The sequence below is a fragment of the Equus caballus genome, chromosome 5 (assembly GCF_041296265.1).
Source record: "Equus caballus isolate H_3958 breed thoroughbred chromosome 5, TB-T2T, whole genome shotgun sequence".
Lineage (NCBI taxonomy): Eukaryota > Metazoa > Chordata > Mammalia > Perissodactyla > Equidae > Equus > Equus caballus.
In genome coordinates this window covers 44,977,150-45,004,811 of record NC_091688.1, presented here as the reverse complement: position 1 = coordinate 45,004,811, position 27,662 = coordinate 44,977,150, and the positions used below count along the sequence as shown (strand labels likewise).

The window sequence follows — 27,662 nt, the reverse complement described above, 5'->3', positions numbered from 1 at the left end:
TGGCCCTCCCTTGCCTGGGAAGTCTTGGGTTAGCAGGGAGCACAACCCCCAAATTCCTCTGTCCAAAGCCGGGACTTGGAAACCCACCTCCCAAATTAGAGTCCGTGTTTCCCACTGACGACCTATCAAAAAGATAAACAAAAACAAAAAAGGAAAAAGCGGGCTTTGGTTCCCTCTGCTGGCTCTATTAGAAATGACAGGCAAGCCCTCCCACTCCTCTTCACCCTCCGCCCTGCCCCCCCTGCATTCCTCAATTGGGTCAAATACTTAACCCCACTGCTGCAGGGTAAGACAAACAAGAGATCTCAGGAAAGAAGTTTTATTTCCAAATCCCTAGGAAGGCATTACAAATAATGGATATAGAAACTCAAATCAAACCCTGAAACAGAGACAGGCCTGCAGGATAGCCAGGAGGATCTGGCCAGGCAAGGGTGGGAAGTAGGGGAGATGCATTCTAGACAAGGACTGCCCCCTGGAGCCTGAGTCTGTATATTAGTGTGACTAGTCTGGGGGGAGGGAGTTGGGAATCAGAAATCCTCACCCCACCAACCCCAGCTTTGCCCTGGATGATTGGGGGGAAGAGAAGGAGGCAGCACATGAGGGCAAGGACGTCACTGAGGCTGACCTCGGCATTTACTGCCTGCTTGGATCCCCAAGAGTCCACAAATAAGTTACCCTGCATATCTCAGGGGTTGAGCTGGGGGGAGCAAGCAAAATAACCATCGCCTCTGAAAGAAGGGGCTGGGCAGCGTGGCACCGAGCAGGCTACAGGAGGACGCAGTCAGACTCTTGCTTCGGTCTCTGCCGACGCTCCCCGGCTGGGCGTCCGGAGCTGGCTCCTCTCCCCTGTAACGGATTTAACAATTGCTCATCCATCAACCGTGGAAGAGCACAAGGACAGAGACTCTAGATGGAACCAGGGTCAGGAGACGGAGGGACCCAGGGGAGAGGGACAGACAGGAAAAGGGCCTCGAGGGAAACCTTGAGGAGACAACCGCAGGAATAACAAGTATCTGGACCAGGGGAGGCAGGGCTGGAACCCCGCAGATGTGGGAAGGCCGGAGGAGCAGCACTAAGGTCTCACCTGTGGCGACGGGGCCCGCGCTGGCGCAGGCTGGAGTGCTTGTTGCTGTTGGTACTCCTCTTGCTGAAGTTGCTGGGCCAGCTCCAGGTCGCTGAGCCCCAGTGTGCCTTGTGGCTGCTGCTGCTGCTGCTGCAGGGACAAGGCGATCAGGTAGTCCTAGAGAGCAAAGAACAAGAGCTGTGAGGCGGGCTGGGGCCTGGGGGATATTCAGGCTAGGTTTAGGTTTCCAAACCAGTTTTTCCTCATCCTTCATAAGCTCCAGCTCCTTCTCCTCCAGAGCAAAACACACAGCCAAGTCTATTATCTGTGGTCCCAGAGAATACACGCTGAGCATGGAGATGGTCCAAAGGTAACAGAGAGTAAAGGGCTGTGGGTGTCATGTCATGGTCTCTAGACGATAAAATACACGCAGCCTGCCCATGGCCAAAAGCTCCCTGAGGCAAACGTGGTCTCTGCACCCTTCCCAAAGGCCCCACACACCTGGTCTACCTGCCGCTGCTTTTCGGGGGAGCCACTCCCACTTTCTGCTCCAGGTCCCTTGCCTAAGGAATGACTTAGATGAAAGTCAGAGTCACAAAAGCAGCTGTCTCCATCCACATTGTGCAGGCTCTCCCACACCACTTGCTCCTCCTGGAGAAAGCCCTGGTCGGTGACCAGTAGGTACAAGTGACTCTGCAAAGAGAAGGATAAAGCTAGCTGGTAGGATAGGTGATATGGGGGGATACTTCCAGAAATCAATGAGATGCACAGAGACCATTTGAATCAATTGGTGTGCTGGCTGGAACATGTCAGTCTAAGCATGTGTCTCTTTTATAAGCATGTGCGGCTGTGGGGAGAAGGAAGGGATGTCTGAGTATGGCCAGCTGGGTATGAGTATGGTGGTCATCGTGGTCAAACACAGAGTCCTCTGGGCTGGGGTCCCACATAAGATCTTGCTTCCTACCCTACTTCCTGTGGTTCTCTGGGCTCACCCATTGGCTATGAGGATAAATCCTTTGAGAACCAAAGACCTTTCCCTCTTCTACTCAGTTCTTAGAGAGCTTAGACAATTTCTAACTTTGGAAGACTACAATGTTGTTCAAAAATTCCACTGCCCCTTCCTGGAAGAAGATTTCCTGTCCCATTGATGGCAGGCTTATTCCTTACTGCTTGCTCTGGCCAGTAAGATGTTAGCACAAATGACACGTGTCATTTCCAGGCAGAAGCCCTAAAAGCGAGTGCATAGTGTCCTTCTCTCTCTTTTCCTGCATATATTCCAGATAAAGGCTGTTTTGTCAGCCTGGGTCCCAGAGCGAAGATGATATGGGACAGAACTGCAGCCAATCTTCAATGGACATGCAGCATGAGCAAGAAATAAACCTTGGTTGTGGTAAACCACAGGGATCTCCAGGGTCATCTGTTACTAGAGCTTAATCAACCCTATCCTAACTGAAACACTGACCCAGAAGAAAAAGGCATGAGGAAATGACAGCATGCCAACCCCCCCATCCAAACCCTCATCACCTTGTGCTTAGTCATAGTGCTAAAGTGGTTGTTTCGGAAAAAGACACTAAGTTCACCCTCCTTGGCAGCGGCTGTTAGCTCACACAGTCCGTGATAGGTCAGCTGTGCCGCGGTGGTCTCCAGGAACTGCTCTGCGATCAGGCCTGGCAGAAGGGACAAGATGGGGGTACTTGGCTTAAATCCAAAGTCCACAATAGGAAGGATCACCCAGAAAGCCCGAGGGGTCACTCCCACCTTCTGAAATCCCTTCCTGAAACCTGGCTGTCTTCATTCATTCGACAAATACTAACTAAGCAGCTACCTTGTGCCAGGTACCACACAGGTCCTGGGGGTACATCTGCGAACTAAACAGACAATTTCCCAAACTCCCTCTCCTGAGCTTACGTTCTAGCAGGATATGGACAGGGAGGCAGACAGTAAACAATCAACCTAAGTAGCCATGATTCCCTCCGCAGAAGACAAGGGAGGGACAGCACCTTCGGTCACGAGGTTGGTGTCACTGGAGTGCTTGCAGGTGATGATCTTCTCTACCAGCTGGTTGTAACTCAGTTTCCCAACTGCACTCACAGCCTCAGGACTCTGCATGGACAACCGAGTGGGGTGGTACCAAAAAAACTGAGATGTTTTCAGGAAGGAAATGAACCAAGCCCACAAGGACTGCAACCCTATGACCAAAGGTTCCTGAAATTCTGTTGGCAAAAGAACTTGACAACAGAACTTTGCATGTGGCTTGCTTGGATTTGAAAGTTACTTTAAAAAAAAAAAAAAGGATTAAAATTCAAGGAATTCTGCACTGGGTCCAGCCTCTAAACCCTAATCCCTTCCCAAACCAATCTAATCTCTACCTCCCTAACCACCTCCCACACACAGACATACACACAAAATTTTGCTTCTCTCATGTCAGCTTGAGCTGGATAAGAGTTGCATTTGGACCCTCCCACTCTCACCTGTGGATCAACAAGCCAGCCGTGGTACAGAGGTATGCCTAGCAGGTCAAAGATACTGCACTCGGGTGTATATTCAAAATCAGAGACACCTGTGAATCTCACGTTGACATCCAGACCCGTGGCCAATTTAGGCAGCACTGTCATTGCATCGTCCACATTCTGGAGGGAGAAACAAAAATAATGGATCTCTCAAATCAATACGTTGTACATCTTAAACTTCCACAATGTCGTATGCTAATTATACCTCAATAAAGCTGGGGAAGAAAAAAGAAAATTATGGATATTCTAGTCTCCCCTCCCCCTACTCCACTCCCATCTCCTGAAATAAAAAATTGATCTTGTTGCTTTTCTTCTCCAGTTCTCTTATAAGCCATTCCATTCCTCCCTTGCCTCAACACTTCTTTATCTTATATAAATGAACATATTTTCTAGACAGAGATATACCCTCCTCCTCCTGCAGAAAAAAATCATAGTTCAAGGAACTCTCATAAGAAGCAGCAGAAAAGCTTCTCTTAATAGCCTGGGTGTCCCCTTACAAACCTGCAAACCCCTATGTCCACAGACCTTTGCCTTACCTGCTGAAAATTAAGCTGAAGTCCCTCTGACTTCTCCTGGGGCTTGATGGACAGGAGGCAGTCTCCTACAAGACAGGATTCCTTATCAACTTACCCCACCAACTGTCCCAAAAGCTGCTTCCTTTTCGCCTGGAGAATGGGGGTAATGTCACAGAACCACAGATTTTCAGAGCTGGAAAGGGCCTTAGAATCTAATACAGACCCTTCATTTCTCAAAGAAAGAAATAGGCTCATAAAGGTGAAGGGCCCACCCAAGGTCACTGTGAAAGCTAAGGGCACAACTGGCATTACAACTCAGGGCTCCTGACACCCTGACTTTTGCTTTTCATTCTCCAGTCTCGCAGAGAAGCCCCACAGACCTTTGCCCTCCCTGCCACATCAGAGCACCAAAATGGGGAATCCCTCAATATTCTGAATTTCTGGCTGAATGGCTAGCTCTTGAACCTTTTGGGTAATTCCTCTTCAAGTCCCAGTCACTCACCAAGATGGGCCATGAGCTCATCTGATGTGATCACTTCCTTCTGAGGTGGCAGCTTCACCTGGAGGCAAGGAGTGATCAAAGGGTAAGCCACGTGTGTGCTTTCCTTCACACAGCACTGAAGGAAGAACCCATAGAAAGGTGGGGGGGAAGGCAAGGGTTGTCTAGCGGTAAGGTGTGGTAGAAAAAAAGGCTTGGAACTGGAGCAAGGCAATGAATGTGAGATACTGCAAGGCATTCCCATTTGCTAGAAAGTAGAAGAGACAGAAGTAGACAGATAATTGTTTTGTTTTGTTTTTATGAACATCTTCTCTCATTATACAAGCTGGAGAAATAGGAAGAATAATCTGGAAAGTTTTGACTGGTTTGAGAAAAGCAGTCTGACCAAGGAGGTGGGTCAAGGAAGAGTTCTCTCCCCAACATTTTCTGAGTCCCCATCCAAACTCTCTCTTACCTTCCACTGAAGAAAGAGGATGTTCATGATAGCAAGGAGAGGGCAAGGGCCGTTAGTGCTCTGGGTGATGATGGGTGTCCGCTCTCCCTTCCACGGGATCCACTTTACACAGTAGAAATCTAGCTCAGGCTGTCGGGCCCTGGGGGACTGGGGAAGTTCCTGGGGCCTGGTGCATGCCCCTATTGTCTCTACGTCAGGCTGCGTCCCCTGGGCTGGCCTCACTTGGCTTGAGCTAGCATCAGGTGGAGGGGACTCAAGGTTATCCTGGCCCTGGGACAGCAGTGCAGCTTGGTCTACTGGATCCTGTTCTCTGGCAGCCCCATCAGCATCTCCGGCATCCTTGTCCTGAGGGTGCTCATCAGCTTCTGACAGGACCTCCTGGTTTTCAGGGATGACTGTTTCTGCAGTCCTGGCCTTATCAGAGGCTGGATGCTCAGGGTGATGGTGTTCCATGGTCAAAACGGGTCAACTGAGGAGCATCAAAGGACTTTACTATCCTCCAGGACTTGCCTAATCTAGGCTTGGTATGCAAAAGGGAGACTGATCCAAGAAGAAGGAAATCATTGGGCTGGAAAGCAAATGGATCCAGAAAAGTCTTGGAAAAGGAACATAGTGTGGAAGGCTAGATAGTGTCTTATGTACAGTCACTTCTGGGCAGTACAACTTGGGTAAACAGAAGGGCCCTAGGCTGAGCTCTTTCACCTCTAACTTCCTGTGACCAGATGGGACCAATGAGGGCACAGGGCTTTCAGGCTTGGGAGGGATGATTCCTCTGGGATTGAAGACATCGGGCGGAGTCAGCTTTCCTGAAACAGGTAAGGACAAGGAATGGAGAAAAGATGGACAGAAAGGAAGAGTAAAAGGAGAAAGACAGAAGGGCAAGAGATGGAGAAGGAAATATTAAAACTATACTAATGGTTATTAATACAGTGATCTTCAGCTCTTTAGCTTAGACCTGTTACCTGGCAATAGGTATCACATCAGTAACCCCCACCATAGCCAGGATGGGGGTGATTCCTCTGCCCTACACCAAACCCCGCCCCTTGGCTGTTCAGGGACCATCTTGAGCACACGCGGGCTGCCTGTAGCCTTAGGGCTACCGTCTCTCTGCCTCATCCCAAGGGTGAAAAGATTAACAGCCACATAGTGCTTGGGGTGAAGAGCAGAGACACAGAGTCAGTATCCTGCCCCTAAAGACAAAACGCTAGTGACAAAGAAGGCCTTCACTGAACTTTACACAATCCCACATCACAGCAAACAGGTTTTGGGAGGGGTTTCCTGTAGGCTGGAGAGGGGAAATGTAGGCCATGGAGCCTTGAATCAGAAACTGGTTCTGATAAGTAACTTCAGATTAGGGGCACAAAAATCACTCCTCGCACAAATTCTTCCAGTAAGCTTCTCTTGACAGCTGGAGTTGAGATAGCAACTTCTCCTCAGTTATTCTTTGCTCTAAAAACTGTCTAAACTCAGCGATACTCTCTTGTCCACTATTTATATGGAATATAAAAAGGCTGATTATTGGTTTACATAAAAAATACTCCCTCTACATTCATGTTCTTTCTGTCTATTCCCATCTGGGTCAGTTTAGATATGAACACTGGACCTGTTCAACCTGCTCTCTATCAGCACTAACCATCAAGTCCAGCAGAGGTAGACATTTAATTAATGCTGTGGATAGTAAACGACGAAAACCCACAAACTCCGCCCTCTAGAAAACATCTCCCTTCATCCTCCTTGCTCCCCTCTCCCCCTTATTCAGGGTGAGAAAAGGGGAGAAATTAACTTGTTAGGAATTTCTTCTCTAGCTGCCTCCTAACCTGAGACTATATTTTTTTCTCATAAACTGACAGGAACTTGGGGCTAGCAAAAGGCCTTGGAGATGAAGTTGAGGAAGATGAAAGTTATCCAAATAAGCCTAGTCACCCAAACTGCTCACTTGATCATCCTCCTGATTCGAATATAATTCATGCTAGCTGCATCTCATTTACATGTTGTTAATTTAGAACCAGAGTAGCAAAAATGGGCTGCAGGTCTTACACTTTTTTTTTTCACTCTTTTTTTCCCCTCCTCCCAAATGGCACAAGGATGAGCATCGGAAGCAGAAACCAGAGACTGGGAAAGTGAAAAAAGCTTGGAGAAAAGCAGAGCTCATTTCTTATCTTTTCTGTTCAGTGCCAGAAATGATCAATAATTAAGTGGGGGTTGGGCAGCTAGCTGACCAGAGGGATGAGCCAAAGGAAACCACAAGCTGGACACCAGAGGGAACTGGGTCTCAGAGAAACTGGGCACAGCTAAGTGGGCTAAGTCTTAAGAGGAGGGGCAGGAAATGTAATGCAGGATCTCCATTCTACAAAGTGCACTCCTGGTGGAGTGGAGTATTTCAGAGCAGGAAAGGATGAGGGGGAGGGTACTAAACAAGTCAGAATTTCATTCCTTTCCTCTGCTCTTCTCAAGTCCTACATGTTCTCTCCAGCTGGAATTATCCTCTGCTGGTGAGGGAGTTACAGCAGCCCTGGCCCCTCCCTAGCCAATGGCAGTAAATAGCCAAAAGTTGGAAGAAGCATATGAAATGGGTAAGTAGCTTCAATCAGACACTCCCCGTCCCCCCACGCACCCCGGGAACTTTCCTCTTCCCTCAAGTCCCTTACTGCCCCACTCCAATCGCCTTCTCAGTCTGACCCAAATCTTCATGCAACTAATCCTTTAGATTTTCCCTCAGAATAAGTCCACCACCGCCACAGTGCCTGTCTACCTGCTAGCGAGAGGGAGAAGCTTTCATTAAAAGCAAGAAATCAAGGGACCACACGGTATCCCTTTTACATATTCCTCCTGCCTTAGCTCCTCTCCCAAACCAGACTTGTAGAGACCAAAGGTAGAAGGACAGTCGGTGTCACCTCCCCAGAGCTGGAGAAGAAAAAGAGAACTGGGGGTAGGAAAGGAGATGAGGAAATAGTTAAAGCAAGTTTTTACCTTAAAGAAGTAGGTGCTGGTCCAGGACTGAGAAGGAGGGTTCAGCTCTGGCAATTCGATGGGGTAGGTGGGTACAAGGAGGGGCCCCGCCACGGTCCCAGCTGCCTTCCAGCTGTCAACACCAGAGCTTACACACGTTTATACGGGTTTATGAGCGGCAGTCCTGACTGGGTCTTGGCCACTTCCGGACTCACGCCCACAACCAACCGGGGGCACCAAGGGGGAGGTAGGGGCTCAGCCCAAGTGCTCCCCAGTGGCTCAGAGCGTCTTCAGGATTCCTGAGTCGCTGAGTGTAGGGCATGCGCTCCAGGCCCAGACTGCAAGCTGGTTTTCAAAGGAAGTTTGTGGTTTTTCTTTTTTCTTCTTTCTCTCTCTCTTTTTTTCCCATCGAGACAAAGAAAAATTAGTCAAGGACAAGCTCCCTGGAGGAGGAGGGGCCTGCCCAGCACTGGAGGATTTCCATCGGGGCTTTCTGACCTGGTCAGCAGCTTGGTGATCAGCAGTGAGGGAGAGAGAAACAAGGAGAGAAAAACAACAGACCCTTTCTCTTCCCTCCGCCTGCCGCTGGAAGGGACGGAGCGCTTGTGCCTCTCTGGTGAGAATAGGGAAGAGCAAGTGCCCTTGCAGAGAGTGGGGAGGAGCCGGGCTGGACAGCAGCAGCTTGTTGGATCTGGGCTTTCTCCCTGGGTATGGCAGTCCGTCGCTGTGGATCCAGAGAAGCAGGGCCAAAGAGAGTGATATTTGCATATTTACCCATTTAATGTAAAAGAAAAAAAAAATACTGCTCCTTTCCAAGTCCTCACTATATCATTTTTTTAGTCTAGAAATGAAACTGGTTGGGCTGTGCTCCCGGCAGTGCAGAAGATGTGGAAGAAACCCCAGGCCCTGGGAAGAGAGTGCAGCAGGGAGAGAACCAGCTGAGCCAGCAGGAGATCCAATAGTCCTGTGCTCTGGTCCTTGTTCCCACCACAGGGCTCAGCTGTCATCAGTCACCTCCTCTCAATTCCTAGCTTGGGGAGCAGGAAAAACTGGTGTCAGGCCGGTGGTAGGAAGTAAACTAATCTGACGACGAGAGTACATTTTTCTGCATTACTCTGCATACCGTGGGGCTGGAAGGTGGCAGTTAAAGGAGGTTGGAGCCCAAGCTACATTCCGAAGGGCCCTCCAAACTCTACTTACAAGGCTGCCTGCCGCAGGATGAAACTTCAGGCAACTCTGAAGGCTGAAAGGGCAGTTGGAACAGTTAAGGAGGCAGGCAGCAAAGAACCCAGGTTAGGAGAGTCCAGGAAAAGAATGGGAAGACATTTGCTGAGGCTACAGAAAAAAACAGGTTGTGAAGGAAAAAGCAGCAGGAGTTGGCAAGAGACTGTAGGAATTAAGTAAAAAAGAGGGGTCAAAGATTATTCCAATGTTTTCATAATATGGACAATCAGAAAACTAGTGGTAATGGGTCAGTTTGGTAGAGAGGAGAATTTGAGAAAGGAAGATGAAGAGCTGTTTTTGCCACGTGTAATTTAAGATGTCAACTAGACACTCCGCGTAATATATGGAAAGATGCTATACTTAGCCTGACCCGAGAGATAAAGTTCAGATGTCACAAAGATAGGTTACTGCGACACATATACACTTGTGTGTCAAATGAATGATCTCAGAAAATTCTCCTTTCCTCAATTCTTAAGGACGTTTCGGAGCTTCTGGACTACGTTTCCCAGGACGCACTGCGCCCCGCCCCGCCTAGCGCCTCGGGAAAGTCGTCCCGTGAGTCTCTGGGCGCAGAACTCCGCCTCCGCCGCCGGGGGCGTGGCGACGTCGGACTCCCGGAGCGCTTGATTACGCACTTCCTCCCGGGGGTCGGGGCCAAATCGTTGTGTGGAGGGTTCGAGTCCCGCCTCTTGACTCTAGCCTCAAGCCCTGGAGTCCGGGGCGGGGCTCATTCGCCGGGTAACTTCTCCACGGCGAGGGGCGGCGGCACACCTTGGGCTTCATCATGGAGGACTACCTGCAGGGTTGTCGAGCTGCTCTGCAGGTAACGGACCCCTATCTGTGATCGTAAGGAATGGACCATGGGGTCCAGAAAGAAGGCAGATGTGGGATCTGGGGAGCCCCGAGGGTCTGTGTGGAGGGAACACTGAATTGTGGGGAGGGGGCTTGGGATCTGATGAGGCCTGAGTAGTGAGGAACGGGAACCAGGCTCTTGAGAGTGGGAATACTGCTCAGTCTCCCGGTTTTTGCCCCCCTCCCTGCCTTTGGGGTCTGCCCGAGAACGGGGAAGAGGAATCGTAGGTCTGGGTCCTGCATCTGAGCCTCCGCTCGCTGTTGCCTGGGTTTGTTCCGTCAAAAGGCGACTGTGCCGCCGCCAGTCATGCCCTGCAAGGTGTATTTATTCCTTTCTCCCCGCCCCTCTTTGAGTTCTCCGCTCACAGGGCCTCCACGTGAACCCCAGGGGTACGAGGGAACCGGTGCCTACGCCTTTATTGCCTCTGAACCGCCGTTTCTGTCTGGCTGGCCTAACTCGTTCTAGTTAGAGGTGGTCATGGTGTTTTACTTTAAATCTGTTTTTAAGCTAAACATACACAATACATCAGGCCTATCTGTTGACCCACCACCTGCATTCCTTTGCCTCCAGTTTTCTTCCTCGGCCTTAACGGACATAAATTACATAAAAATCCCCCGCCTAGAAGGAATAAGCACAAAGTGTGTTTGGAATCAAAGCTATAAGCATGACTCTTGAATGCTTTGTGGCTTATTTTGGGTACTCTCTGAGCCAGTTGGAATCTCCCAGCCATGCTGACTGGCCATGCAGCATTAGGCTGCTATCCCCAGTTAGTAGCAAAAAGCTGACCAGAGAGAGGCTCCAGGAGCTCACCTGACCCCTCTACTTCAAATTTCACTGCCCCTATAGAAACCTAGACAGATGGTTGATTATACCTTAACTTTTTAAGTATCTTATACTCTACAAATTCCCCTGGAATCTACAAATCCTGAAAGTCACCTAATTCCTCCTGCAGACTCAGCTGCTGACATAAATGAATAGCCTCACCTGAAGAACAGGGGTGACGTTCAATTTTAATACCAATTACACCAAATTTTCCTTTGTGAAATACAAATTTGGGGAGAGTTTAATGCGTAAGGCAATTTGGAACCAATTCATGTTGGTTACCTCTGATTTCCACCACAGGGTGCTCACTGCAGGACTAATGTAGAGTCTTTGTGGCACCGTTCAAAGTGCTAAGCAATTGAATCTTTTTCCCCCCAGTAACCCAAATGACTCTTTTTTCCACCATTTGGTAAAGAGCCCTTGGACCTGAAAGCTCACCAAATAGCATTTTATTGCATGCATCTATCTTACAGCATCTACCCTCCACAGGCCCCCCCAGGTTAATCATACCAGGTTAGTATATCTTCTACAGCAGTATGACGCTGAAAAATACTGGATTTTTCCAGTATTGCTGGTATCCTGACCTTTCTCTACCGCGTTCTTCCCCTAAGGAGCAAGATCTAGATCTCCTTTTTTCCAAACTTGTGACAGTGAGGTTGTATCTTAGGGCCCTCACCATCACACAGCATAGCAAGGGCCAGAAGAAATGAGAAAATTAGATTTGAAGAATGCTAGTGGGTACACTGGTGGCAGGACATACAGGCCAACTTTTTAGATTGCTTTTAATTATAAAAGTAGTAAATGTACATAGTAAAAAATTTTAAATACAAAAAGGAAATGAAATGGAAAAAAAAAGATCCTTTTTCTTCTCCCCATCCAATTCCCCAGAGGCCACACTGTTTTTCCTTGTGTAAAGAAAGATGTGATTTAGACAGAGACACTATTAAGTTTGAATGTTTCTGTTAAACTGTAATATAACTTTTAGGGAATTGTGAATGCTTGACTTTTACACGGGATAGAGACAGCTGATAACCCAGCCAACTCTCATGTTGATACCATATTTTTAGCATTTGATACCAGAGAAATTTTCTACAGCCTCTGCCGCAATGATAGTAGGATGTCCGTTTAAAAGAAATCCTGACTAAATGCCCTATTCATGGTGACTCATCTTTGACTCCTAGTGTGGAAAAATCTTTGCTTCAGGGTGGGGCTGCATGCAAGTTTAGATGTTCTTCCAGAAGCTTTCTGATAACTCTTATCTGTGTCATCTGCACTTCTCAGGCATGAGGTAGGAATCAGGAGTGGCTAGCTATCCTTAGAAATTTGCATCAGTGTCAGTCAGTCCCATTTTCTCTGCTAGAAGCCCTTCTCTATCTCTGGTTCCTCATCTCCTTTTTTTTCCTCCCTCATTAACTATTTTGTAGAGTAGGCATGAGACCATATTCAGCTTCAGAAGGGAAGTGGTTTACTTTGCCAGCCCAGAGCCCATCCTCTCTCTCCCCATTGAGGCCACAAAGAACATCACGTTATAGTCATTTCAAATAGTGTCTTTTTTTTTTTTTTTTCAGAGAAAAAAAAAGTTTATATTTACTTGTGACTCTCAGGTTGTATTTCTTCCACTGGCAGCTCAGGTTTCCTTATGCTCTAAGCTATATTTGCCCTGAACTTTTCTCATGGTCAGAAAACAGGCTGTTTGGCTTGTGTTTTCAGCTGGTGGGGAATGGGGTGGCGATTAAGAGTTACATATGTTTTTCCTAAATGAAGTTGAGAATGGTGCCTTATCAGTTGCATAACTGTATACCCAGTTTGCCCACGACAGTCTTTGTTTATTCCGAGATAATCACTCATCACATCCCTCTTCATTCTCAAAACTATCCCAGTTTGAACAACAAAGTATATTGTTACCTAACTCCTAAGCTATGTGAAGGATTTGGGATACTTGCCCATGAAAAGACAGCAAGCTCCCTAAGGCTCAGTTCCATGTGAGAGCCACAAGGGCTAGAAGCTGGAGGTTTAGAGGAAGAGGACTGCTCTGGCCTATGTGGTTAGGGAAGGCTTCACAGACCAGGGGCTTTAGGTGGGGCTTGATGGGACAGGGAGGGGGAGAGAAAGGAGAAGATGGAAGGGAGCTCATCTTACTTCCTCCAGAACAGGAGCTTGTGTGCTGTCTCATTCAGTCCTCACAACAACTTCATGAAATCGGTTACAGTATTATCCTCATTTTTATATGACGAAAATGAGACCTAGAGGTGCAGAAGTCCCACAACAAGCAAGAAGCAGAGCTGGGATTCAGCCCCAGGCTGTGGTCTTTCCAAATGGCAGTTCTGCTGCTTTCAGACAGAGAAGGACAGATAGTGCCCAGGGCAGAGCTGAAAATGTGCACATCATGTTTTGCTGGTGGTAAATAGACCAGTCAGGCTGGCATGCTGGTGGGTGCTGACAGGAGGAGGGAATGCCACCCGCTCCCTCCATCCCTCCTGTCCCAAGATTTGCTAAAAGCCCGAGTAGTCCTTTTCTATTAGTTCCTGTGGTTGCTGTCTGGGCTTGGCTGAGTGCAAGGGGTTAGTTATTCACCTTCCTCTTGAGATCGTTTCTCCTCACCTCAGTGCTGTGAAGTTGTATTTGGTCCCTGCCTTCTGCTTTTCTGCTTAGCCTTCTCTCAGTGCTGGGTTTCTGACTGGTCCTGATTCAGCTGCCGCTTGGAATGAAGCGGCAGTAATGTAAGTGAGTTTCAGAAAGGTTCTCTGAGGGCCTCTTTGTGCCCAGCAACAGGTCTCTCCCGCTTGCTCTGGCTTTTCTCTGTTCCTGTTACCTTTTTTCTCCGAAGTGAAGGCCATATGGCCTCTCATGTTTATATAGTTCCCTCTCTAGACAACATAGTGCCCCCCCTCACTGCTTCAGTGAGCAAGTTATCTGTGCAGCCACTTATCTCAAGTGCTTTGTTATCACTTTGGTCCACAGCCATCTGGGCAGTTATTGGTATCCAGGAAATGGAGGGGCCTTCTCTGGTATCAGGACGAGGAATTAGGAATTGCGAGTCAGAGGAGGTACCATAGGACAGGGGTGTTGGTACAGAATTCTCACATTGTGTTGGAAAAGAGTTTAATATTGAAAAGAATCTCCCCTTTCTCATGCTGTTCAGTGTGAATGGGTCTTGGCTGCCACACCTTTCAAGTAAACCTAGAGAAATGGGCGCAAGGAGAACCTAAGGGCAGACGTTGCTCAGGGGCCCTTTGCCCAAAACCGTGACAGGTAACCTCTGCCTTTTGTACTTCTCTCTAGGAGTGGGAGTAGGAGATGGGGAAGAGGGTGGTTTAAAAACAAAATCCTATCTAGTAACTGGATAGGGTAATTTATACCACCAGAAGTCTTCTAAAATTGTCCCTTACTGTTTGTGGCTTTCAGGGGTGTAGAGGGGGGCAGTTATCAGCTGGTACAGGGAGCATGGTTCTAGGTTCCCCTAGGTTCTCCTTTTTTCCTAAACTTATATTACTCGGTAACTGTTCCCTCCTATGTTTTGCTCCTCTGAAGCTCTTCCCACTTTTTAAGACTCTTCCATCTAGTGAATCTTCCCTGACTGAAGAAGGCCGAGTGTTTGGATTTTCACCTTTCTGTAACCCAGTAGTTCTCAACTGGCGTGATTTTGTCCCCCAGGGACTATTTGGCAAGTCTGGAGACATTTTTGCTTGTCATGACTGGGGGTGCTACTGGCATCTAGTGGGTGGAGTCCAGGGATGCTGCCAAACATCCTGCAATGCACAGGACAGCCCCCACAACAAAGAATTATCCAGTCCAAAATGCCAATAGTGCTGAAATTAAGAAACCCTGTTGGTAACCGCATGTCTCATTTTGTCTCGCCTGTCCCTTCCTCTCTCGGAAGCAGGCTGAGATGGAAGTTCAGAAGTAAACTGCTAAGAGAGAATCCTCTGCCCTAAGCCGAGCCACGGACGTTATGGCCTCGTTCCACCCGGCAGAATGCTCATACCTGGAGTGAAATAATAATTCTTAAAGTGCCTACCTCCTTGGGTTGTTTTGAGCATTAAATGATTAGTTAATGCACATAAAAATGTTAGAGCAGTGCATGGCACACGAAGTCGATGTTTCAAAACAAAACAAACCCTTGTCTCTGCACTGTAGGTTTTAAAGTATTTTATTTAAAACTCGGATAGCCAGGGAGATGTAAGGGAACAAGGTTAATAATAACAGCAGATATTCCTCCCTCCTCAGAGCTCTTAGCAGCAGCTGGACTTTTCAAAGCTTTAAAAATAAAAGTTCCAGCAGCAGAGCAACTGTTGTTACTTTAATCTGAACCTGCTGGAGAAAGTGTCTGTCTCTTGGGTTTGAGAGTGTTAGTTCTATCTGGTTACTGTTGAGGTTCCTCAGGCTAGGAGTTTTCATGGACAACTGGATAATGGACTAGATCTTATTTTTACAAGTCTCTTCACCGAGTCTCATGATTTAGAAGTGTAAGGATTCTTTTCCCTATTTTGAAAATGGGAAAAAAACAGATTAGGGTTGATATGGCTTGAATACATCAGCTACCCCAGATGCTCTACCTTTGACTTCTGCTGAAGTGCTCAAAGCAGTATAAGAAACCAGAGAGTTATTTACTACTGTTCTTCTGTAAGTTCACCCTCAAGGAGACACTGCAGTAGAGAGGAAAGAGCACTTTTCCACTAACTAGATGTGTGTGGAATGCTTAAAGCTTAGCTAAAACATGTATGCCCTCCCAGCTAATATCCTCATCCATGAAATGAGGATCCATGAGATTATCTGACCCATCTGCCTCCTCTGAAGATGAATGAGAGGCTGTGTGAAGCCCTACATGAGTGTAAGGTAAATGGAAATGGATAGAGATGCTCTGCTCCTTTCTCATTCTCCTTCCTCCCTCAGGAGTCCCGACCGCTACATGTTGTGCTGGGAAATGAAGCCTGTGACCTGGACTCCATGGTGTCAGCTCTCGCCCTGGCTTTTTACTTGGCAAAGGTGAGTACTTAGGAACAGAGTCCCTTAGAATGACAAGATTTGGATTCAAGACCCAGCTATTTAACACCATTTAGTCTTGGGTAAGTTAAATCCCTTCACTTTGCTGAGTATCTCATGTCACCATCTATAAAATCTGAAATGATAATATTTTGCAGTGTTGCTGTGAGGATCAAATGAGTAAATGTATTTTGAAGAATTTATAGACTATGAAGCAATATTCAGATAGTGTATCCTTGGGTTGCTTGTGGGTATCAGAGACCTAACGTGTATTCCACATGCCCAGGTAAGCTCTTGAAGACTGATGATCCCTTCTCTGCAACATCTGGAACTAGGTCTTTTCCATGAGTTACCTTGTTGACCTTCATGTTATTGCTAAGAAGGAGAGGGCAAGAGTCGTCCTTTTACTTTTATCGTCTAGGCAATTATGACTTTGAGAAAGGCCCTAACTTACCCAAGATCATGTCTCCCTCAATTCCAATAGTCTTGTTAATTTTCCTGTCTATGCCAAAATATTGCCATACCTTCTTTTCACTTTCCTATCCAGACGACTGAGACTGAGGAAGTCTTTGTGCCAGTTTTAAATATAAAACGTTCTGAGCTACCTCTACGAGGCGACAACGTCTTCTTCCTTCAGAAGATGCACATTCCAGAGTCCGTCTTGATTTTCCGGGATGAGATTGACCTGCATGCATTGCACCAAGCTGGCCAACTCACTCTCATCCTTGTTGACCATCATGTCTTACCCAAGTAAGTGGAAGGAAGTTAGTTAAGCTGATACTTATCATGTGCCATGTTGGGCTCTGATGAGTAAGATATAAAGAGAGGAAGAAAGAATTTTTGCTCTCAGGGATCTCACAGGCTAATTGTAATTGATGGGTCATATCAGATATAGAAAATTAACAAAAAATATTGTCAGTTCTCCAGCTATGCAAATAATGAAAAGAAATAGAAATATGGAGAGTTCAAACTAAAGGATAACTCAAAAATCATTTAAATCTGCTTTTGGTATCACTATTTTAAGATTTCATGGCATGGGGCCGGCCCGGTGGCACAGCAGTTAAGTGTGCACGTTCCATTTCTCAGCGGCCTGGGGTTCGCCGGTTCGGATCCTGGGTGCGGACGTGGTACCGCTTGGCAAAAAGCCATGCTGTGGTAGGCGTCCCACATAGAAAGCAGAGGAAGATGGGCACGGATATTAGCTCAGGGCCAATCTTCCTCAGCAAAATGAGGAGGATTGGCAGCAGTTAGCTCAGGGCTGATCTTCCTCAAAAAAAAAAAAAGATTTAATGGCAGATTCATTATAAGAGAAACCATTTGAATGATGGTCGCAACTCTATTCTTAATTTTTAAAAAGTTAGCAAAATTATTTCCTACATAAGGCAATATTTCATTAGTGTCTGTTTAACAGATGTACACACCTACCATAATTCCATCCCTTATTTAGGATTGGAAAAAAACTGCCGACAAAGCAACGCAAATATGAGACCTTCCTAAGTCTGTCTGGCTCCTGCTAATATTAAAATGTGGTTTTTTTTCTTTGAGCACACTGGTTATAGCAGGACGTTGACAGAGGGTAGCCTAAGGGCATTAATCCATCTACCCATTCACTCATTAATAAATGTCTATTTAGAGGAAGAAGGTGAGACAGTTCTTCTTCCCAAGAAACTTTCAGTCAGGAACAGGGAACTGGGCAAACGGGTCATTGTAATGGGTATTAGAGGTAATTGATAACTATCCCTCTAGGGAACAGGAGGTGCAGGAAGGACACAGCAGTTAAATGTACTAGAGGAGGAGAGGGTGTCAGGAAAGGTTTCCTAACAGAGTTGACCCTTGATCTCAGTCTTGAAAGAGGACAGGGTGTTTGCTCAGTGAATGGGGAGGTAAGGTAGTCAGGAAAAGCATCCAGGCAGAGAGAGTAATTAATGTAAGCAAAAGCAAACAGGCATGAAATGGCATGGCGAATTGGGGGAACTGGAATTTGTTTTGCATGGCTGGAGCATGAAATATGAGGGAGAAGTAGGACATGGAAAAGGATAAGATTAGAAGGGTAGGCAGGGCCAGATCATGGAGACCTTGTACGCCCTGCCAAGGAGGTTAGACTTTATTTCAGGGCAGTGGGGAACTATTGTTAATTATATTTATTCTAGGTCCTAACAGAATCAAATTGGCGTTTTTCAAATGATCATTCAGATAGCATTGTGGAGCACAGTTTAGGAGGGCCCAAGACTGGCAGCAGGTGTTTGGTTAAGAAACTGTTGGAATAACCCAAATGAGAGATATTGAGGGCCTAGAATAAGGCAGTAGCAGAGGGTTGGAAAGGAGGGGAGGAATAGGAATTGAGACAGAAGCCATAGGATCTGGTGACCTGCATGGAATTTGAGTATTAAGTGAATTAAGGGAACAGGAGAGATTTAGATGTTGGATGTCAAGGATGTCAATTGGAAAGGCAACCCTAAAGGACATCAAATATGTGCATTAAGATATTGGTAACAGATACTTTGCCAAATTCACTTATACTCCATTTAAAGATGACTTCAGTCATAACATTAAAGAATTGAGAGAGGCAGAGGTCGAAGTGACCAAAGGTCTAAGTGTCTGCATTTTCCTTCGTGAATGAGAGGGAGATTGGTTAGAAGCAGTTGGAGTACCCCTACCTGTCTCTCTTTCTCTTTTCCCCACACCCCCGCTTCCTCACGCAGAAGTGACGCAGCCCTAGAGGAGACAGTAGCAGAGGTGCTAGACCACCGGCCCATCGAGCAGAAACACTGCCCTCCCTGCCCTGTTTCAGTTGAGCTGGTGGGGTCCTGCGCTACCCTGGTGACGGAGAGAATCCTGCAGGGGGCACCAGAGATCTTGGACAGGCAAACTGCAGCCCTTCTGCATGGTGAGGGTGGCTTGGGGATTGGGACCTGACTAGTTGCTCTATTCCCATTCCAGAGAAGGGAGAGTGGAAAAGTCTAGACTCTTCCAGCCTGAGCATACCCTCTCAAAGCCATTCGGTCCATACCAAAAGATGGGGTTCTTTCAGAGAGCAATCAAGCATTGAAAGGCTATCAAATACTTTGTTTTTTAAAGGGCTGTGGGATACTTTGTTGGAGAAAGCAGAATGGAAGCACGGGACAATAGATCTAGAAGCTGCCTATTAAGCAGCATTGTATAATGGAAAGAAGACTAGCCAAAGAAGCAGGAAATGGATTCCAATACCATTTCTGCCCAGGAAGTAGTTATGTGACCTTGAGCAAATCTCTTAACCTTTCTTGCTCTCATTTTCTGCATTTGTAAAAAAAAAAAAACAGAAAGAGGGTGAGTTGGACTAGATTATCTCTTCCAGCTTATAAGATTCTTTAATGGAATTTGGCCTACAGAAGAGAGACCATCTCTCTGACTAGGTTTCAAAATCCCCAAGGATTAAGATGTTCAGGCTTCCTTTCTTCCTTTTCCTCATTTCCCTGCCTACATTTTAGTTTGGATTTGGGAGGTCTAACTCAGGACAGTCCCATTTCTTGTTTTGTTTTCAGTGAGTTTCCTCTGTGTTGTGTCCATTTGGCTTGAGGGCCATGTGTGTTCTAGTAGTTGTGAATGGAGGGCCGCAAGATTTGCATTCTGCCCTCTCCCTTCTGCACAGGAACAATCATCCTGGACTGTGTCAACATGGACCTTAACATTGGAAAGGCAACCCTAAAGGATAACAAATATGTGGAGAAACTGGAGGCCCTCTTCCCAGATCTGCCCAAGAGAAATGACATCTTTGATTCTCTGCAAAAGGCAAAGTTTGATGTATCAGGTATGAACTGTTAAACTGATTTCTCTCCCTCCCACATGAGAAAACAGGTGGGCAAGCCTTGTTCCCTATATTCCTGAACACCATCAAGCAATTTCAGAGCATGCATGATTTTTTTGTGTGTGTGAGGAAGATTAGCCCTGAGCTAACATCTGCCGCCAGTCCTCTTTTTGCTGAGGTAGACTGTCCCTGAGCTAACATCCGTGCCATCTTCCTCCACTTTATATGTCGGATGCCTGCCACAGCATGGCTTGCCGGGCAGTGCCATGTCCGCACCTGGCATCCAAACCAGCGACTCCCGGGCCGCCAAAGCAGAACGTGCAAACTTAACTGCTGCACCACCAGGCCGGCCCCCACCTTTTGTTTTTTTAAAAAGAATAGATTGTCACCCGAGCTAACATCTGTTGCCAATCTTTTTTTTTTTTTCTCCCCAAAGCCCCACAGTACATAGTTGTATATGCTAGTTGTAGGTCCTTCTAGTTGTGCTATGTGGGATGCCATCTCAGCATGGCTTGATGAGTGGTGCTAGGACCACACCCAGGATCCAAACTGGTGAAACGCTGGGCCACCAAAGCTGGAGTCTGCAAACTTAACCGCTCAGCCGCTGGGCCGGCCCCAGAGCATACATGATTTAAGCTTTATACCAGAGAGAAATGAGATAGCGTGTGAGTCTGATCATGAACTAATCAGTGAGTTACTGGATTATTCTATCCTGGCTATTGGGGAGGATGATGAGGAATATATTAAGAGTCCCAGAGGTTTTCAGTCTATTCAGAGAATATAGACATATAAATAAAATATGCCAAGAAAATATTAAATTATCAGAGTGAGACCTAGATAATTGGTTAGGGAAGCAGAAGAAACATTTAGGGTGAATAAATAAAGGACAAAGGAAGAGAACAAAAACTTTCATAATTTTCTACCCAGCTACCACTTGTTAACATAAATAGAAAGAAAAGTACCACATGTACTTTTAGAAAGTTAAAGCAACACAGAAAGGGAAAAAATCAAAAGTAAAGCCTCCTTCTTCCTTTTACCTTTCTCTCCAAAGTCCCTTGCTCTAAAGATAACTGTTGTGACCCAGTAATTTAAGGTAATTTTTATTATTTAAAGTAATGTTTTTTAAAAGATTTTATTTTTCCTTTTTCTCCCCAAAGTGCTCCCGGTACGTAGTTGTATATTTTCGTTGTGGGTCCTTCTAGTTGTGGCATGTGGGACACTGCTTCAGCATGGCCTGATGAGCGGTGCCATGTCTGCACCCAGGATCTGAACCAGCGAAACCCCAGGCCGCCCAGGCGGAGCGCGAGAACTTAACCACTCGGCCACGGGGCCGGCCCCTAAAGTAATTTTTTATTACATCATTGCACTCTCGGTTATCTCCTCTGTTCATTACCCCAAAGAGAGGCTGTGTTTTTCATCTTCCTTGACCCATCTTGGTATCCTCATCTTCCTGGTCTTGGGGCCCTGGGCTCCCTTATTTGACCCCAAATCTCGCATTCACTTTCTAGGACTGACCACTGAGCAGATGCTGAGAAAGGACCAGAAGACCATCTCCAGACAAAGCACCAAGATGGCCATTAGTACAATATATATGGATTTGGAGGTAAGGGCAAGATGTAGGCGTGGGTGGGGAGAGAAAAACCTTCAGCTGCGTGTGTAACCTTGCCCCTCATTCCTGGCTCACCTCCAGAACATGTCTTGTTCCTGTCTGCTTTTCTCCCTCTCTGCTGGAACTCCCACCGTCCGTCATCTTTCACTGCACTGCTGTAATAGCCTCCATCCTACTTTCCCTGCCTCTGCATTTGCATCCCTACGAACCATTCTCCCCGCAGCAGCCAGGTGATCTCTTCAAGATGGAAATCAGATCATGTCAGCCCCCTCCCTTTACTGCCTTTTCATTGCACTCCTGATAAAATCTAAAGGCCTTACTGTGATTTACTCCTTGATCTGGCCCTTGTCTTCTCTCTGTTGTCATCTCGTTCCAGCCCTGCTCCTGCACTCATGATACTGCAGCCACACTGGTTTTCCTTCTGTTCCTGGAACCATTAAGCTCATTCCCACTCAGGGCCTTTGCTCTTGCTTTTCCCTTTGCAGAGCTGGCTCCCTCTTATCATTCAATTCTGAGCTCAGATGTCTCCTCTTTTAAGAGGTTTGTCCTGACCACTGTAACTGAAGTGATACCCTCCATGCTAAAAATCTCTAGCAATTATCTTATTTTGTTTTCTTCATAGTACCTAACACACTGAAATAATGTTTCATGATTTCCTTGTTTATTGTCTATATTCCTCTGTTAGTTTATCAGCTCCGCAGAGCAGGGACCCTATTTTGTTTCTGCTATATCTCCAGCACCTTTGACTATCCTGGCACATAGTGGATGCTCAATAACGATAACAGTGTTTTAACACCTGATTCCATATCATACTGGTTTAAATCATTCAACAACCTGATATAAACATGTAACTCTCATAGTCCGCACAGCTTTCTACTAAATACCATCTAAAAATACTGAATAATTAAATAAAACAAAATAGTATGGCCTCTTCCCTTTCAACTCATAACCTAGTTTGAGAAACAAACATAAGAACATAAAAGGCTTGCCAAGTACCGTAATCACAGTACAAATGGTCACAATAGAAATGCCCAGGGTAGAGAAAAGCGCTGGTCTGAAACAGCTGGTGGTATTATTCGTTAGAGGAAATACTGCATGAGATTTTGGAGAAGAGTATGTAGATTGGCAAAGAATGAAGAGCCAAGGATGCACTTGTCACATGTCTGTTCTTATTTATATGCCCCATTGTTCTGTTTTAGAATAAAAATACCCACAAGGCAAAGACCTTGCTTGTTTGATTGCAAGAGCAAGAGAGCCTTATACATACCATACACATTACATATATTACCATTTTTTAATTCTTCACACAGTCATGTTTGGTAACTGTTTTATCCCACTTTATAGATGAGGAAACTTAGCTCTAGGGAACTTGATGTAGCTCTTAGACCACAGAGCCAATAGGTAATGCAGCTGATTCTGAAACCAGTTCTGTCTGAACCTAAAGCCTGTCTTTTCATTCTACATGCTGCCTCCCAGCACCTATACAGCACAGAGTAAATCCTAGATACCTTTTTTGTGGAGTACGAATTCCAGGTTAACATGCAAAGAAGCAGTTCCTAAGCGTTTTTTTGTTGATGGTGACAGGGAGGATCCAGCGGTAGCCCTCATCCCTGTCCATTTCTTCTCTTTCAGGCCTTTCTGCAGAGGTCTGGCCTTATTGCAGACCTCCATGCTTTCTGCCAGGCTCACAGCTATGATGTCTTGGTCGCCATGACTATCTTTTTCAACACTCACAATGAGCCAGTGCGGCAGTTAGCTATTTTCTGTCCCCATGCAGCGCTCCGAATGACGGTGAGTCTCTGTCCCTTCTCCAACCTGAGGGCCCTACAGGGCTCAGCCTGTACACACTGCCCTGTGCTGTAAAGACGTCTCCTTGTTCTTATCTTTACTCAGAGGTCCCTTGACCTATTTCGAGAATCCTGTCTCCCCACTTTTTTCCATTCTCTCTGTGAATATCCTTATCGTACTGTTGTTGAGAAAGAGAAATGCCAAAGAGAATTAGAGATACAATTCCTACTTAGAACGAACTTGAAATCTGGTTGAAAGGAAATGTTATAAATCTGGAGTTTTTAACTGAATCTCGGTTTAATCATTAGTTCCTCGTCCCTGAAAGTCAATTCCTTTTTTCTACCCATTGCCTTGAAAATTGGAAACAAAAGAGAAACCTTTTCTACTGCCAGCCATGCAAGGATTAATTACTCGGTGTAGCAGTAACTCTGTCAAGAAGTGATCTAGGAGCAGGTTTGTTTTCTTTCCTGATCATCCGTTCGGCCTCCTTTCCCACCTCCTCCCCTTTCTTTTCCTCTGTTGGTTACTGATTAGCCCAGGAAGGAATTTAAAAGTGGCCTAAGGCATTGCAGGGACTCTTTGGGTTGCGTGGGCTATGTGAAGACTGCTGAAGACTGGTCTGAATAGAGCTGGGTAATCATTTGTGGCCCTAAAAGGTGTGTCTGCCCTTTCCCGGCCCTCTTCACCTTTGTCTTCTCCTCCAGGAAGCAAATGTGATTCCATTTAGTGGAAGGTAGTTTGCCATTGTGAAAAGAACTACAGTTTTGTTTTGTTTTTTTAAGATTTTTAAATTTCTTTTTCCTTTTTCTCCCCAAAGCCCCCCGGTACACAGTTGTATATTCTTTGTTGTGGGTCCTTCTAGTTGTGGCATGTGGGACGCTGCCTCAGCCTGGCTTGATGAGCAGTGCCATGTCCGTGCCCAGGATTCAAACCAACGAAACCCTGGGCCGCCTGCAGCGGAGCGCGCTAACTTAACCACTCCACCACGGGGCCGGCCCCAAGAACTACAGTTTTTAAAGGCAGATGGACATGCTTTTCCATCCCACATTTGCCACTTACTTGCTCTTTGAGCTAAGGCAAGTCAGTTGACTTCTGAGTCTGTAAATGGCCTAATATTACCTAGTAATTAGTCCAATATGATCATTAAACTTAACATGTTTTACGTAAAGTACATTGCTGGCACAAAGTAAGCACTCCGTAAATGGGGGCTCTTACTAATCATGTCATGAAGACAAGGGTGTTTTGGCTGTAAGTAGTGCTCTCCCCACCTTCCGAAATCTTCCCTCTTTCTCCTCCCACAGCCCCTGTGTGCTGCTCATCTGAAGCTGTGCACATTTCTTTTTTGTGTGTGTGTGGAAGATTAGCCCTGCGCTAACATCTGCTGCCAATCCTCTTTTTGCTGGGGAAGACTGGCCCTGAGCTAACATCCGTGCCCATCTTCCTCTACTTTATACGTGGGACGCCTGCCACAGCATGGCTTGCCAAGCGGTGCCATGTCTGCACCCGGGATCTGAACCGGCGAACCCCGGGCCACCGAAGCGGAATGTGCGCACTTAACCACTGTGCCACCGGGCTGGCCCTTGAGGCTGTGCAGATTTCTGATGGCTCTGCCATTGCCCAGGCTGCCTCTGGGCTGGTAAATGGGAGTCCTCTTCACGGCCTGCCCTACCATTTCCTCTCTTCCTTCTATGTTAGGAATAGTATAATAGAGTGATTTCGAACACCGGCTTTGGTGAGAGAGCTGGATTCAAGTGTCACCTTTGCTTTATTCAAACTATGACCTTAGGCAAGTTACCTAATCTATCTAAGCCTCAGTTTCCCTACCTGTAAATGAGGGTGATAGTAATACCAATCTTATAAGGTGGTTGTGAGGATTAAATGAGATAATATTTGTAAATGGTCAGACTTGGCACCATGCCTGGCATACCTCCCACCCCAGTTTGATCTAGTCATGCTTTGTGCCTCTGTCCTTCTCCTGACTTCAGTGTAGATGCTTGTCTCATCCCAGCTGTGGATAGAGTTCAAGTTTTTGAGCACAGGAATATACTTGGAAACACTAGGTTAGGAGCTGGGGGTCCTGGTTTCTGATTCAGACTCTACCATCATCGACATGATTTTTCTCAAGACACTTAATCTCTCTGGGCTTTGGCTTACTTATTAATAAAATGAAATATATGATCTCAAGTGTTTCTTCTGTTTCTAAAATACTTTGTAGGGGCTGGCTCCATGGCTAAGTGGTTGAGTTCCTGAGTTCCGCTGCGGTGGCCCAGGGTTTTGACAGTTCAAATCCTGGGCTCGGACATGGCACCACTCATTAGGCCATGCTGAGGCGGCATCCCACATACCACAACTAGAAGGACCCACAACTAAAACTATACAACTATGTACCGGGGGGCTTTGGGGAGAAGAAGGAAAAATTAAAAAATAAAATCTTTAAAATACTATGTATATTAGCTGATGTATCTTTTGTTGCAAGCAATAAAACTGAACTCTGGAGGACTTAATGAAAAGAAGATATTTCTCTTCTGTAAGAGAAGCCTCTAACTTAGAAGCCTTAGCTCTTTGCTTCACCACCTTATATACTGTTTCCCTGGCTTATCTCCTCTTTAGATCTGTGGTGTCCTGGAACGTTCCCAGTCTCCGTCCCTGAAGCTGAGCCCTGTCCCAAGCTCCCACCCTAACCTCCAAGCCTATCTTCAAGGCAACACCCAGGTCTCTCGAAAGAAACTTCTGCCTCTGCTCCAGGAAGCCCTGTCAGCGTATTTTGACTCCATGAAGATTCCTTCAGGGCAGCCTGAGACAGTGGGTGTGTCCAGGGATCAGGTGGACAGGGAATTGGACAGGGCAGGGAACTCCCTGACTCCTGGACTGAGTCAAGATGAGGAGGAGCCTCCGCTGCCCCCCACACCCATGAACAGCTTGGTGGATGAGTGCCCCCTGGATCAGGGGCTGCCTAAACTCTCGGCCGAGGCCATCTTTGAGAAGTGCAGTCAGATCTCGCTGTCACAGTCTACCGCTGCCTCCCTGTCCAAGAAGTGACCATTGGGAGGGGAGGGGATAGTGAGAGAGGTTGCTTGAACCACTTTGAATGCATGTTTTAAGATGTTTCAGCAATTCTGACTTTATTGCTCTGGGATCTGGTGTACCGTTCTCAGAAACCTGGGAGGAGAAAGAAGTGGAAGAAAGCAGCTGCTTTAGGAATGGCTTTCTCCCTTGTCCCCCCAATCTCAAATCAGACACATTTTATTGTTTAATTTAAATCTTTAAATCTGCACTGACTCTCCTCTATTTCATTTGCCACGGGCACAATGTAATACATAGACAGTTCCAGCAGAGCAGCACAAAAAGAATGTGTATCCCAAAAGTGCCCTCAGTACCAATCTCTCTCATGGAATCAGACATTCATGTATTGAATCCATGTCTCCAGGTATTCATTTAGTCTCTTATTAATTCGAGTATTTATTGAGTCCCTACTTTAAGCTAGATAGAAAATAGAGTGTGCTTTGGAAACTTATTCCGGTTGTTAGCCTTTAGCAGATTTCTAGCTCCATAATTCCTCTTTCTGTCCCCAGTTTGGTAATGGTGTCTGATTCTGAGATGGCTAAATTTCTATTCTGAACTTATTGTAGCTCTTTCAAGATTGTTTGGGAGCAGATTGGAGACCATTATCATCTGTCCTGATCAGGTGGCCTGGCTTTCAGTTTCTTTGGATCTCTCTGTCCCAGGGCCACAGGGTTCTGAAGAGACCCAGAAGACCCCTGGTTCTTGAGAGTTCAGGAGACACCCAGGAAGGCCTTAAGACCTTGTAGACACTCTTCCCAAAAGACAGCAAAACTGCCTTGAGAGCCCTGGCTCTGTCCCCTGCCTTGGTGGATCAGTCAATTTCTTGTCCATCTCATTGTCTTCTTGCTCATATTAAAAGGATGATACCGACTACCATGAACTATGTATCTTTGGGCAAGAAACTCTAGGTCTCATTTTTCCCATCTGTAAAACTAAGGATCTGGACTAGATGTTCTCTGGTGTTCTGTGACCTGCCTCTTGCTGCCATTGTTTCTCTCCTCTGCTTCTCTGGGTTTTTTTCCTGTTTTCCCTGGGAATGCTCAGGGTCACTGGATTGTCTGTATTTGTATGTGATTGTACCAAGAGACTCAGCCTCATGTAGCATGTACAGGGATATGACTCGTACATAGTGACCCAGCAAAGAGCTCCCTCCCACTGATTTGTTCTGCATGTGTAGAGACTCCCTTTTTTCTTCAGACCAACCTGTTCCCCCTTTTCCTACCCCATAGCTCTGCTCCATGAAAGTTGCCAGTGGTTTCACTGAACAGTAGGGTCTGTGATGGTTTTGGCATGACGTCTTCAGTGTTTGGGGGACAGTCTGACTTCACCTTGAGGGTGTGATGTCTGTAGTCATTGGAAGGTAAAAATAGTGGTGTGATTACTGAACCAAAGGAATTTATGTTTTGTAACTTGGGTACTTTATTTTGCATTTTGTTAAAGTATTAAATACTTTTTTCCTGTTTGGGGTCTTATTGCCTCTTTTTACAACTGTAATCAAGCCATTCCCTCGATAATTGTTTTAGCCTCCTCAAGATTCATCTCCCTT

General features: G+C 46.3%; 2 protein-coding genes across 6 annotated transcripts; one reads left to right on the top strand and one right to left on the bottom strand.

The window, feature by feature from the left end:
* Positions 1-305: 305 nt before the first annotated feature.
* On the bottom strand, positions 306-8,605 carry MINDY1 (MINDY lysine 48 deubiquitinase 1). 2 transcript variants are annotated; one of them, XM_070268300.1, is made up of 10 exons: positions 8,012-8,605; positions 5,042-5,847; positions 4,591-4,648; positions 4,110-4,174; positions 3,535-3,693; positions 3,064-3,166; positions 2,588-2,730; positions 1,565-1,756; positions 1,085-1,240; positions 306-846 (listed from the first exon to the last, which is right to left on the bottom strand). In XM_070268300.1, exons 2-10 carry the CDS (start codon positions 5,492-5,494, stop codon positions 766-768), a joined length of 1,410 nt encoding a protein of 469 aa, XP_070124401.1. In that variant the 5' UTR covers positions 5,495-5,847; positions 8,012-8,605; the 3' UTR covers positions 306-765. The 2 variants fall into 2 exon arrangements, with proteins under 2 accessions (XP_070124401.1, XP_070124402.1); XM_070268301.1 differs by lacking the exon at positions 1,565-1,756 and having other exon boundaries at positions 8,012-8,197.
* On the top strand, positions 8,272-27,578 carry PRUNE1 (prune exopolyphosphatase 1). Of its 4 annotated transcripts, none has more exons than XM_001491319.5 (9): positions 8,272-8,606; positions 9,691-10,037; positions 15,783-15,875; positions 16,420-16,622; positions 18,575-18,759; positions 19,501-19,659; positions 21,165-21,259; positions 22,898-23,056; positions 25,664-27,578. In XM_001491319.5, the coding sequence occupies exons 2-9, from the start codon at positions 9,999-10,001 to the stop codon at positions 26,090-26,092; spliced, it is 1,362 nt and encodes a 453-aa protein (XP_001491369.1). In that variant the 5' UTR covers positions 8,272-8,606; positions 9,691-9,998; the 3' UTR covers positions 26,093-27,578. The 4 variants fall into 4 exon arrangements, with proteins under 4 accessions (XP_001491369.1, XP_070124403.1, XP_014595245.1 ...); XM_070268302.1 differs by having other exon boundaries at positions 8,465-8,606; positions 15,783-15,955; XM_014739759.3 differs by lacking the exon at positions 18,575-18,759 and having other exon boundaries at positions 8,465-8,606.
* Positions 27,579-27,662: the final 84 nt, after the last annotated feature.